At 55.1% G+C, this 13,136-nt stretch overlaps 3 protein-coding genes across 3 annotated transcripts; 1 reads left to right on the forward strand and 2 right to left on the reverse strand.

The window, feature by feature from the left end:
• Positions 1-905: 905 nt before the first annotated feature.
• On the reverse strand, positions 906-1,403 carry B0T26DRAFT_751559 (uncharacterized protein; the record flags this gene model as incomplete). The annotated part of the gene is made up of 1 exon (XM_060445389.1): positions 906-1,403. One exon carries the CDS (start codon positions 1,401-1,403, stop codon positions 906-908), a length of 498 nt encoding a protein of 165 aa, XP_060296308.1.
• Positions 1,404-4,711: 3,308 nt separating this feature from the next.
• On the reverse strand, positions 4,712-10,876 carry B0T26DRAFT_775977 (ankyrin repeat-containing domain protein; the record flags this gene model as incomplete). Its single annotated transcript, XM_060446608.1, has 5 exons — positions 10,830-10,876; positions 9,606-10,780; positions 8,477-9,461; positions 4,886-8,335; positions 4,712-4,764 (listed from the first exon to the last, which is right to left on the reverse strand). Exons 1-5 carry the CDS (start codon positions 10,867-10,869, stop codon positions 4,712-4,714), a joined length of 5,703 nt encoding a protein of 1,900 aa, XP_060296309.1. The 5' UTR covers positions 10,870-10,876.
• A 648-nt stretch (positions 10,877-11,524) lies between these two features.
• B0T26DRAFT_298496 (uncharacterized protein) lies at positions 11,525-13,136 on the forward strand. Its single transcript, XM_060434240.1, has one exon. The coding sequence runs from the start codon at positions 11,732-11,734 to the stop codon at positions 12,827-12,829; it is 1,098 nt and encodes a 365-aa protein (XP_060296310.1). The 5' UTR covers positions 11,525-11,731; the 3' UTR covers positions 12,830-13,136.

Here is a 13,136-nt window from a genome sequence, read left to right on the forward strand (position 1 = left end):
CGTGCAGTCTGGGCGTCAGCGGAGGACAAGTCATTTCCAAGCCGAAGTCGGTCGATGCAGTGTAAGAAGAAGAAACCAGCAAAGAACAAATGCCCCAGAGGTTTTAGGCTTTGCGGTAGAAAGGCCAACATCTAAATAGAAGCGTGTTGGGTCGATGACGAGCCGTGAGGGCGGTTGGGAATATACCGGTCGAGACATAATGGGATAGGTTTTACACAGCAGCCCAAATCCCAGGACCGAAGAATGTCGCGTGTCTCGTTCTTTCTAGGCTCTTATGGCGAGCTATAGGAATGTTTTTGGTGGCCTGGGCACTTGGCGGGCCGGAAAACATTTGTTGCCGTCTGCAGCTAATAAACAAAATCTGTGCCATTAGCAATTACCTTAGTTTATCGTTCTTCATCCATCGAGCACAGCTAGAACCTTTCTATCGTCTCCCAACCCAGGAAAATTTGTTTCCAGGATAGTGAGATAGCGAGGGGTAGGCGGAAGGGGCTGTCTCTGCAGTGCCCCCCTCGCTGTCTCACACTTTTTGCATTAGCAAGATTCTTCCGCAATCCACACAGCATACATGGCGTCATCCGGCCCGTCCCCTCAGACTAGTCTAGATTACAGGTGCTTGTTCCAGCCACCCTCCCCTCAGGACATTTCAAGAATGAAACGCCCGTAATACACCACCACGACTGCGGCAGGGAGGTGGACGGGAGGAGTGCACACCCACACCAACCTCCCCGTTACCACATCTCACGGCTAGCAATCAGTTGTTTGAGTTCTAACATCAGATGTGTTTGAGGCTAACTCGTCGCGTCAGCGTAACACGATAATATCCATTCTCGGGGTATATTTGTCGACAAGTGATTCGACACGTGCGAAGCACATCGCCATGCAAACCTCCCCACCCACCTGGCCTAGCCAAGCTCATGTCTCTGCCAATGCTTCTGTGGCGGCAGAGATCCAGCTTCCATCTCTGGCGTCCTGGTTCCGCCCATCTCTGGCGTCATCGCCCCGTCCATCTCAACCGACAATAGGGGCTGGTATACCTTGGCGGGCGAGGCGGTGGTAGGGTGCGTCGTCACGGGAGTTGACTCGGCTGGTAGTTCGCTCTTCGCGGCAAAGCCGTACTCGCCATTGTAATTGTGAACAATGATGTTATTGTCGTTCTGGCCAAGGGGGTTGCGCCTCCGCCGCCGCAGCAGAACCCACACCAACGCTATTGTGAGCAGGCTAGCGACTGATATTCCCACGCCGAGGCCGATTTTCATCTGTGTGTTGGCTACTTCGCTGACGGCTTTGTTTGTGTTGGTGAAAATGGACGTCGGATCGAATGGAGTGCTGGTGGTTTGGGGCAATGGCCCGTATGGTGGGGGCCTCGACAGGAGGAAGCTGGTATCTGTGTTGCTCGGCATTTTCGCCACGGCAGGCCCGAGCCAAACCCTCTAGCTCAAGTAATTGTTCTGGCAAGAGGCGTAGCACTGAGATCGGCGACGTTGTGGTGGATGAACAGTCCTTGTGTCAACGCGATACCAGGGTGGTTGCGAGAGAGTCTACCATCGGCCTGTCTTGACAAGGCGTCAGAAGAGGAAGAGGGCTGTTGAAGTTGTCTGGGAATTTGAAGGAGCCAACGGAAGACAAAGGAAGACAAACAGTGAATGAAGGAAGACGAAGAGGCATTAAAGGTCCAGAAAAGCGTGCAATAAACCCATGCCCAGCACCGATGGCCCCCAGGTTAGAGTGACTGATAGCATTGCAAGATGGGAACGATGCAGGCAATGCATGTCTCTGCCGAACAACAACCCTGTACCACCAGAACAGCCCCCAACGGCCAGGCAGCGGAAAGGGAAGCACAGCCAACGAATCACAGCAATTCATATGCAAGGTTCTCGCTGGAAAATCCTTGGCCCTTCATTGAAGCAGTTGAGGCTGGAGAGAAAGCAGAAAATGAGACATGAGGCGGAAGGGGTGCAAGTAGCCAAACTCCCTAAATATATCTACCTACCTGCCTGCCTTCCCTCGACCGGTTCACAGATCAGGTGTCACCTTTCCACAACCACTCAGAGCCTTACGGCCCAGGACCAGGGACCCCCTAGCGCCGCCCCTCTTGTCTGGATTCCTGGGATAGCAACCACGATAACACCCGCAGCCTTCTCCACAGAGTGAGGCCTGCGATGCCAGAGTGATGCCTATTAGTTGTTAATGTTCTCGCTTGGTGGTTGCAGGAGTTAGGGGCCATCATTAGGGGTAATTATGACAAATCGATGGGTTGGTTCCCATCCGTGTCGTACGGCAACAAGGACAATACAAAGTTCCTGAGGAATACAAGTAACGTCGTGGAATTATCAAAAGTTAAAACCCGAGCTGTTTCAAGAAATCATGGCTCCTTCAGAGTTGGTTAGTGTTGAATGATTCCGTGCTGACTGCTTCCGTCTTTCTTCCCCTTTTCTACTGATTTCTCACCTGTGATCTTCTGTGAACGTGCAGTTTCCGCGAGTTCCATAAAAGCCTCATTATGAGCTACTTGTTCCCATGTCCAAGTTGTTTAGAGAGGGTTGGAATGTTGGAACAACGCGCTAGTCAGCCACGCAGAGGTGGCGGTGGAGGCGCAGGGCCACGGATTCTATAATACCGATGAACTGGTGAATGTCCATCTGTTTATCGCGGGGGTCGTACATCAGGTTACGTAGCTCCTCCCGAGCTTTCGATCCCTGGTTACGTCGTGGTAGACTGCCTGTAGGCTAGCGACCATCTCGGCCACACTAGCGAATGGGTATTCGGTTGATTGGTATCGGCTAGAGAGGAGGTCGTTGGCGGGTCCTCTGGTTGCGGCGTGGAGGACGGCCATACGGCTACGTTCGGTCTTGAAGGTAGTATTGTCTTCCTCGAACTTGTCTGCTAGGGTGATGACCCAATAGTCGAATTCGTCCTTGTTACCCTGGAAAATACCGGGGTCGACTCCGACTTTGCGGGACTTTGGGTTGTAATCAGGGTTCGGGGCTCTCTGATCGATGCCGTAGGCTTTGAACGCAGGGTACGCGGCAAACCCGGTTGGGGTGAAACGCTCGCCTCCGAAGGCGCTATCGGCAGGGGTCACTTCGCGAGCGGCGCTGGATTGGCGAATGGGTGTAGAGGAGCGGGCATTGAGCTCGGCTTGGAGCCGGGCAATGGTGGCTTGAAGTTCTGTAGTGGTAGGCGTGGAGGATGCCATGTCTGCGGTTGTTGATTGTGGGGTGGGTGTACCTGTGGCGATCATCTCGTCGTCTGTTGGTGCGGGGCGGAGGTTGTAATGGGTCAATTGTCGGTTGACTTCCGATTGTTCGGTAAGGATGCTGGAGTTCGTTATCTCGACTTCGACAGAGGCGAGAGATGTATCTTGATCAGGGTCTCGCGCGGTAACAGCGGGCGATCTGCTTTCGGTGTTGCTGTTGGTAGTGACAGGTACTTCTGACTCGGGGTCACTGGGGTCTTCGGCGGGCTTGTTTAGCTCTGGGCTCGAGGGTGTATCGAGGACGGTGTCGTCTGGCACTTTGGCTGTGATACTCGATTCTCCTGTTGGGGTCCGGTCGCTGCTGTCTTTTTTAGAGAGTCGATCGGATTTGCGTGTCGGTGGGTCGTAATCTTTCTTCGGCGGCATTGACTGCGCGGGGTTTCTGTGCCTTAGTTTTGCGTCGTGTACAGCCGACGTAGGGGTTGCAAATGAATGCGGGAATGAGGGAGATATATTTTACTTGCTTCGCCAGCAAGGAAGAGAAGAGTTTAGAATTGTGTCACGACCAGGGCAAGGCATTGAGGTGAACTCAGTCCATTGGGTGCTATCGACGAAGATTCTAAACTGAGGAAGGAAAGAAGGAAAAGTCCAACAACGCGTCGCGTGCTCGCGAATAAGTTTTCATCTATCAGTGGGGTAGGTGGGGCCTCGAGGCGGCTTCTGATAGGCCCGGGGTTCTGGGCGGCTCTGGCTGCTTGAGGGCCAGTTTGGTGGACGGGTCCTCACAACCTCCATCTCTGGCAGTTGATAATGGCCATTTGTCAATAGCATCTCACAAATATGCGGCCCGTACTACTACTAGCAATAAGTAGAATACAAAAGATTAGAGGCGTTCTCACGGGAGCGATGGGACAGATCAGTCCTGTGAAGTTGTGTATGTTCAGGTGTCCCAGTTCTGAACCCCGGCTCTTACACGAGGGCCGTTTGTTGCACTTTTTGGGGAACCGCGCCGGGCTAGTTGAGCAGCTATTAGCCGAAGCTGAGCCAGGGCTAATTTGGGCTGAGCAAAAGCGGCGAGGAATCACGTAGTCTAGTCGAAAAAGGGGGCTGGCTGATTTTGGAAGTGTAGTTGGTCGGTTTTGGGGTGTTGAAACAGCCATTACATGACCCCAAAACCGACAACGAGAGTTTCTATTTCCTCCTTCGGAGCTGAGTAGCTGCCGCTCTAAGCTGAGCTAGGCTGAGCCAGGCTTAGCGAGAGGCCACTTTTAGGGTCACCCCGGGTATACTTGCCTTGGTTTTGGAAGTGGCCCCCTTCCGATTAAGTGATTGATTCCCTCGTTCAAGCCGTCATCTGCACCCATTTTGGCGCTCGTAAGCGCCCACACGTAGTAGGGATCCCATTTGCAATATAATCGACCCTTACCGCCCGTCTCGGGGTACACGACGGGCTAGCGCAAATATAACGCTATTGCGGCTGGTGGATGATGCTAGCACCTCCTTAGGAAATCCTCAAGTAATCTCATCATTCAAGTCGAACTCCTTTCCGAGATAACCATATACGCCTGAATTACGCGTGGTATGAATACGACAAGTTGCCAACCCAACACTACCCCTGACTATCCTCAAAGATACTCAAAATCAGCGAGTTATCATGCGCAGCCGCCAGATTTACGGCCGACATACCCTCCCCGTTCTCCCTCTTCGGATCTACACCACACTCCATCAGCATCCGAAACAACACTGCGCTCGGCGTCCTGGCACGGCTCCACACCGCTCCAGTTGGCTTCCGCGCCAGCACATGCAGCAGCGTATCCCCGGCATCGTTCACCGCAGACAGAACATGCTCAACCAGCAACGCCCGAACCCACGCCTCCCACGGATCCTTAGGCAACTCTCCGTTCCCTAAACCCTTCACCAGCTCGAAAACTGGCGTGTTACCCTTCCCGTCCCTCGCCTCTCGGTCAGCACCCCGGGCCACCATCCCACGATACATGTCGCCCAACGCCTTCACCTCGTCCGGGTCGATAGACTCCCTCTCAAACTGCTCCGCCACCAGCCGCATCACCACGTGCGCATTCGTCTCCCCGGTCTCCGCATACACATCCACCGCGGCCGCGCCCTCCTCCCACAGGTCCCCCAGCATCCCGACGTGGTAGTGCTCCATGCCCCAGCTCCCGGGCTCCGCCCGCAAAAAATAATAAAACGCATCGTGGCCCTCGACATCCCGGATCCCCGCGTCTGCCCCGGCCCGCAGCAGCGCGTCCATGACCTGGGGATTGCTGAGGTGTGACTCACACCGAGCGGCCTTGTGCAGCGCCGTCTGGCCCGAATCGTCCACGGCATTGACATCTGCACCCCCGCCGATCAGGTCCAGGGCGAACAGCTCGCGCCCACCCTGGGGCATGTACCCGACCCACCCGGCGGCGGCGATGAGGGGCGTGGCGCCGTCGGGATCTCGGAGGTTGATGTCGACGCCAGCGTCGAGGAAGGGCTGTACGGGAGCGTTGAAGGCGGCGGCGTGGTGGAAAACACGCGTTTGGGTGCCTGGGAGCAGTTTCCCCGCGTCGGCGCCGTGAAGGAGGAGGAGGGCCATGATCTCGGAGATGGCTGGGTCGCCAGCCTCGGTGCGTAGGACTCCTTGATCCCAAGCGTCGACGCAGGCTTGGAGGGGGAGGAGCATGGTATGGCCTTGGTGGCTGTAGTCCCGGTCTTCGTGGTGGTAGACACGGTTAGGGTCAGCGGCGCCACTTTCGAGAAGGGCTCGCACAGCGTCGGCATTGCCGTCCATGATCAGCTTGATTAGGTCTTCTGCTGCGTGCTCGGCGGGTTGTTGAAGGGTGAGTAGTGTTGCTTTGCATAGGGGGGCATAAGGGCCTTGTTTGTGGTGGTGGCGGTTTGCGGCATCCTCGTCGCAGAGTGCAGCGCAGGTTAAGCCTTCGCCATTGGAACGACCAAGATCGCCGCCGTACTGGGTAACCAGACGCAGCCCGTGAGAGTGCCACCAGTTGTGACCGAGCGACATTAGGTGCATGACGTTGGTGTTGCTGGGGTAAGAGGGGAAGCGAAGGCGCCGCCATTTCCGGTCATCTTTGTATTGTGCATGTGGATTGGCGCCGAGGCTGAGCAGGTATTGCATGATGCTTAGGTTGGGCTGCTTCCGTTCGGCGGCCACATGTAGCAGCGGTGGCTTGAATGAGTTCACATCTCCCTCCAGGCTAAGTATGGCCTGGAGAGTCTCGAGATCGCCGGAGCGGGCGACAATGTGGACCAGGGTTTCGTGGCCCTCAAAGATGTTACAGCGTGCGGCCTCCGCCCCGGTACGAGAAATGAGATCTCGAATCCTATCGTGTTGGCGGGTTAGGACGGCGGTGACTAGTTCTCGGATGGCTTCGGCATGCTCATCTTCTTGTTCAGCCTGTTGTTCATGCTTGTTGCCCACGACTTCCTCAGGTTGGTTTCTTGAGCCAGGAATTCGGTACGCGAATTCTGTTCTTGTAACTGATGGGCCACCGGTAGGGGAGCCGGTGCTAGCGGCTGTGCCCGTTAGTAGTCGAAGTACTGCCTGATGACCGGGCGTCTCTAGTTCTCTCAATGTGACGTCGAACGGCGGATCCTTCATCAGGTCCTCTTCCTCGCTGTATTGCCACAAAGCACCTGCTTCGTCGGCTACGTGATTCATCACATGCGCTACTACGTTGCGAATATGCTTTTCGTCGAGTCCCGTGGCCGAAACAGATGCAGCCACCTGGGCAGGCTTAAGTCCAGCACAATTGACAGCATTGACGTCGGCACCAGCATCTAGAAGCAACCTAGCGGACTCGCATCGTCCGGAACAAGCAGCCTCGTGCAATGGTGTGTCTCCATTCTCATCCTTGACGTCAATAGCGAGCTGTCTCCTCTGATGCTCCTGACATAGAAGCGCCATGCAGTTGATATTACCTCCTCTTGCCGCCTCATGCAGAGGGAGCCGTCCCCGGTTCGAGACCAGGCTGATGTCCGCGCCGGCCTCGACTAGCTTCCAGGCACGGGCCTCGGAAAGCGCAGCGGCTAGGTGGAGTGGTGTCTCGCCGTTGGCATCCGGTAGTAAGGGATCCAAGCCAAGTTTGGGGTTGAGAAAGAAGTCGCACCAGGCCACCTCTTGGTCGTCAGCAATAGAATTCAGTGGTGGCACGGCCGCAGCAGAGTGCAGCGGGTTCCGGCCCACGTGGTTCTTAATGCTGGCAATCCGTCGCAAGTGAGCGCCATGTTGGTTGGAATCAACCAGGTCGCGCAGAGTTTTCAGCCACCTGGGCAAATCCCGACTTACCCAGTGCTGGTCGCCCTTGTTGGCGGCTAACTCGTGGAAGATGGTGTTCCCAGCATTGTCAACAGCATCCAGAGCCGCGCCGTGATTTGTTAGGGTACTGACAATGCGAGGAAAATCGCGATAGGCGTAGAAGTCCGAGTTGGGGGCTTGTGCGCCGAACAAGTAGTGCAGGCAGGTTTTCCCGACCTTGTCTCTTGCCCGAACATCGGCGCCAAGTTTTACCAACCCCAAGATGGACTCATCCCGCCAGCGGCAAGCTTCCAGAAGCACCGTCTTTCCTTCGTTGTCTCTTGCTTCTAAGTCAACGCCACTCTCTACCAGGCGCCTGGCGATCTTGTCAAACTGCCGGTGAAATGCGTTGCCCCGTGCTTTGAATAGAGCTGTATGACCATCGCCATTTGTTATGGTGGGATCACACACTTTCAAGAAGTCCCCTAGGATCTGCTCGACCATTTCTTCAGAATTCGTCTCAGTGAGGCTGCTGGTGGCCAGGTGAAGGGGAGTATTGCCATTGTTGTCCTTTCGGTTGAAGTCAGCGCCAACCAAGGCCAGCTCCGGTATGGCCGTAATAGTGTTCTGCAAGGGGCCGCATTTTGGGAATAACATATGTAGTGGCGTGCGGCCTGTGGATGGTTGAGCTGCGTTGATGTTGGCTTCCGCGTCGACAAGCAGCTTGATGGCTGGGAGTTCCTCAAGCTGGCCCTTCATGAGGTGGAGAGCGGTAAGACCATGTCTGTTGAGGGCCCTGGGGTCAGCTCCGTAACTGATTAGAAGCTCAACGGCTCTAGTCTGCCTGCTCGCCTCGCTTTTATCAGCATCCACCGTAGCTATGGTTGCCCAGGAGAATAGTGCTGTGTGACCATCATATGTGGCAGCGTTTGGATCTGCCCCTGCTCGGAGCAGCGCTTCACCAATGCTAAGGAAGACCCCATCCGGAATACTAGATACCGTGAGCTTCTCGGACTGACAGACCCGGGCCCAAACAGTTGCCAAGGTGGTCATGCCAGCCCAAGCATGGAGGCAAGACAGCCCACCCCAGTGCGAGCCGCCGTTCTTGTGCTTCTTAGCCATGAGATCGCGGTCAGGCCGTCTATCTTGATTCAGGATACGTGCATCTGCACCGTGTTCTACGAGCGTCTGGACTGCATCCAGGCTACCCGACCGGCTGGCCACAAAAAGAGCAGTATTGCCCCGGTGGTTCTTGCTGTTGATACTCTCCTTGATCTCCGGGTATTGCAGCAGGAGCTTAAGGACAGTCGCATGACCCCCTGCAGCCGCCCAGTGAAGTGGAATCGAAGCCCGAGTTGCCGGATCCAAGAACGAGATCAGCACTTCGAGAATGCCGTCCAGCCCGAGCTCACACGCCAGCTGCATGGCTGAGCATCCCAAAAACATGTTCTTGGAAGCGGTGAGACGTTTTCGAAGGTGACGAGCTTGGATTCTAAGGAGTTGGCAGACTTCGTCCTCCACCAATTGATACTGTTTGCTGCTTACAGAAAATATCCAGGGCGAAGTTACGTCCTCGCCGCCAGCACCGGCCGGGGACACTAAGGCTGTGATGGTAGCACCAGCCGCAGCAATGTGTCGCAGACAATCTGGGTGGTTGCTAAGAACGGCAAAGTGGACCGCTGCCAGGCCCATCTTGTCAACGGCGTTCAATTCCACGCCGTGGGCGATGAGAAGCTTGACTGTCTCTTCGTGGCCGCTGTCGACGGCATGCATCATAGCCGTCCGGTGGTTGCCATCTTGGTTGTTTGCGTTAACACCTTGAGCGAGAAGGTGCTGGACGTAAGCGGTGAGTCCAAAGCGGGCAGCAAAGTGCACTCGATCCATGCCCATAGTTTCTAGCTTCTGGTCTAGCTTGGATAGCCGGATCCATGCGATGGCCTCCCGACCCCCTCCGGCTAAGAGGCGGTCCAGTTTAGCGAACGCATCGGCATCACAGACACAGGCCTGCGTTATATGGTAGTACCAATGTCTCGAAGCGTACAGAAGCAGGGGATGACTGGAAGCTTTAGTGACTAGTTCGTTGGCTCTGTACTTTGAGACATCCGCCAAGCTCGCGAGTGTACCGGATAGCATGTAATTTAGACACACCATGCTTATCTCTCGGTGGTTGCCTTCCGTGGTACTCGCGAAGAAACGAGACTCTTGCAAAAACTCGGCTAGCGAGTGATGACAGATATGGACAGTCTCGTCTTTGCGGATCTCAATAAGGGGACCACAGCACGACCGGATATTAGACTTAGCTATGGTGACATTTTTAAAGAGACCCTCGAAGATGGCGACATGAGCTATCTCCAACAATCGTAAAGGGCGGTACGAATGGGTGATCCATAGGAGAACTAGTCGCTGGAGCTTGGCCGTGTCCTGGGACCCGCTCGAATATTGGTCAAGGATGCTCTGGTAGAGGTCGTTGAGCGAGCCGGGAATTCTTTGCAAAGCTTCTGCAACCGTCTTGCCGCTCTTCAGGACCTCGTCCAGGGTCAGCCGCGCCTGGAGAAACAAAGACTTTGCCAGCGAGGATTGGATCAAGAGACAGTCTTCGGGTGACAAGGTGCGTTGGGCCTGCAACTGCAGCCGATGCGAAACATATCGAGACACGTCTTCGTCAATGGCCGAACCAACCAGACGTATAGAACCGACCGAAGCATCCTGGAACAAGCTCTCCAGGTGTGAAAGCGGTCGACTCGTAATGAATGTCTTGACGCGCCCACCGCTGGATTCAGCCAAGCCCAGGATGCACTCTAGCAGCTCAACCTCTTGACCGGGAAGAATCTCATCCAATGCATCCACCACCAACGTAACACGCGGGAGGAGACGGATGATAAAAGCCAAGAGCTGCCAAAGCTCCGGGGTAGCCACAGACTCAACATCGCTGTTGCTTGATTCCAGCAACGACTTCACTCTCGCGTCCGCGCCTGGCGCGTGAGGTAGCAGCTGGATGATAAAGTCGCGAACGAGAAATGCGACAGTGTTGTTGGTTGACATGATGCGCCGGAGGAAACCAAAGGCTACGGCAGAGTCCTCGACAAGGTGGCGGACAACCTTTGCGGCAAGAATCGACTTGCCGCTTCCGGGAGCGCCCTTAATCCACAGCACATTTTGGTCGGATGAGGCTCTCCAAACTTGGAACTGGTCGTTGCGATGGAGCAGCCACTCTCCAGTCTCGGGCGCTACAGCAGCCAAGTGTTTGCCGTATCCGCTTCCGTCGCCAGCGTAGTCGGTAGGAGCGAGCCATTCGCTAACCTTTTCCAGCAGCTCGGCTCTTTCTGCAAAATGTTAAGGGGCTGTGTTGCAACTTAATCGGGGAAAACACACCTGGGTGGTCGACAACCACGTATCCGTCAACCTCCATCATCTTTCGCTGCGGCTGGGTGTTCGCTCACTAAGCTGAGCGTGGTGGAATTGTTCAGACTTTTTTCGGGCACGGGAAATCATTTAATACCGTTACGATCCTTGGGTTTTCGGACTTCAGCCCAAAACGTCTGCCTACAGCTGATTTTCGTTCCCTGTTCACTGGACGCCACAGTCTTGGCACATAACGCATCTAAGCCAATCACCGGGCTGTGTGTAATTCAACCTTGAGTACTACCACTGGACAAGGGAGTTCGTGCGACTTGCTTTAATTCTGCCCCCCAAGTTCCATAAGTATATCCATCCTGTAGCACGTCAGCGCCTCATCCGCCGGCATCCAGATGAGCATCACCGGCAGCGCGTCAACCGTGTACGCGATCGCAGGATCGCAAAGCAGGCTAACGTCACCGCGGATTCGGCGCAACGGCGGCGTGGAACTACCTAACCAAGGGCTGCGGCGCTAGCAGAGGCGACTGGCGGGAAGGAGACACGTGGGAGGCCAAGAAACGCACGGGTGGGCGCACGATGTTGCACTACTAGGCCCAATCGGGTTACATGTTTTCTAGGCGATGATCTACGCCTACACCGGCCTAGTGCTTACATGTTGGAAAGGAGCATTCTTTTTATAGGAAAAAAGACCCTCTGCCCTTTCCTTCGATTCTACATAGACACATGATTGAATGCATCTTTTTTGACACCTTCGTGCGCAACACCGACAGCTACGCCACGTCGTTATGCCCGGTTCTCACGATGCCGGTATGAGCACTATCAGCAAAGCGTAGGATGGTCTCGGCGATTCGTCCAACACGCAAACGCAGGGCCTCAATACCTATGACCAGCTCCGGGTTGGCGCTCGCTAGTTTGACATGCGACTTGTGAGCGTCAAGGGGGATGACTTCTGGGCCGCCCATGTCAACAACGAGGTCAGCGATGCGCCCTTGGGCGCTACGGGTGAGTCGCTCAACAGCATCATCTCAGGCATCAACAAGTTCACTAGCGAGAGCCCCGGGGAGGTCATTATCCTGTGGGTTAAGTACATTGTCGATATGAACCTCAACGTACCAGCTGGGAAAGGCCGGTACTGGGATGCCAACAAGGCGAACCAGTTCTACACCGAGCTAGAGAGCATCAACAACAGATGTATCGGCCTAGACAAGACCACCAAGTTCGACAGGCTAAAGGCCAACACATTCCTCGACAAGAATAACGGCGCCGGGCGTGTTCTTATTCTAACGGATGGTCGGTTACAAGACGGCATTCCCAACGAGCGGCCTTCCTCAGGTATCTACCACGGCCCTGACTACATGGACCGAGACGACTACTGGGCTGAGAAGGGGGATACCGAGTCCCTCGCGGCAGCCCAAGTCGCACACATGGTGGACAACAAGCGCGACGCAGGCACAAACGACGATTTCTCGGTGACCCAGTGGCAGTGCACGCCAGACCTACTGACGGCTAACTCATACGGTCTGTCCAGCATCGCCATCTTACCGACCAACCCGTCGCTGTACTGGAACGCCGTCAACGCCATGAGTCCCGAGGTGTGGCCGACCGTGATCCAGCAGGACTACCTCGGCTACATCCACATGAACGAAGGCGGCTTCCCCGACCAGCTCGGCTCCGAGGTCCGCGTGCTCTCCATGGGCCTCAATCTGTACATGGTCAGCCAGAACTGCGATGTCAGCAGCCGCAAGCACCCGCTGCTCAAGAAAAGGATGGCCCCCCAGAGCCTCCAGGCCACTGATGCGCCTGGTAGTAATACGACTACCGCCGTGGACCCGCCATTCAACGGCATCATCTACGCTAATGGGACCATCGACAAGGCGTCGGCGGCTAGATTCCATTTGGGCCGCGTTGAAATCTTAAAGAATGGGACCGTCTTTGGGAATGGGACCGTCTTTGGGAATGGCACCGTCTTGGCTGCGGACAAGCCAAACCTCAACTTCAGCGCCAAATTGTTCTGATAAGAACGTGGCTCCAGGATAATTATTTCATTGGCTTGCGCATTTCTTTGGATTGAACAGTGTGTTTAGGTTGGACAGAGGAAGAGAGTGGAGAATGTAGACACAAATATGTAAACTATTTTGTTTACCAAAAACACCCAATTTAATCATTCATTCATACCGCCAACACCCAAGCAATGTGAAGAGACGCCACATAAACGACACATATCTTCAACAGCCTCCCCAAAACACCAAAAGCGCAAACGCAACGTCTACCAGATCCGGCATGCAACCATCTCGTACCGCATAATGTGACTAAAGTCTTTCA

This window comes from Lasiosphaeria miniovina, assembly GCF_030549165.1.
Source record: "Lasiosphaeria miniovina strain SMH2392-1A chromosome Unknown B0T26scaffold_4, whole genome shotgun sequence".
In the NCBI taxonomy this organism is placed as follows: Eukaryota; Fungi; Ascomycota; class Sordariomycetes; order Sordariales; family Lasiosphaeriaceae; genus Lasiosphaeria; species Lasiosphaeria miniovina.

What these genes read in the sequence shown, in the direction of transcription:
- B0T26DRAFT_298496 (XM_060434240.1), top strand. Translation starts at nt 11,732, where the DNA reads ATGCGACTTGTGAGCGTCAAGGGGGATGACTTCTGGGCCGCCCATGTC.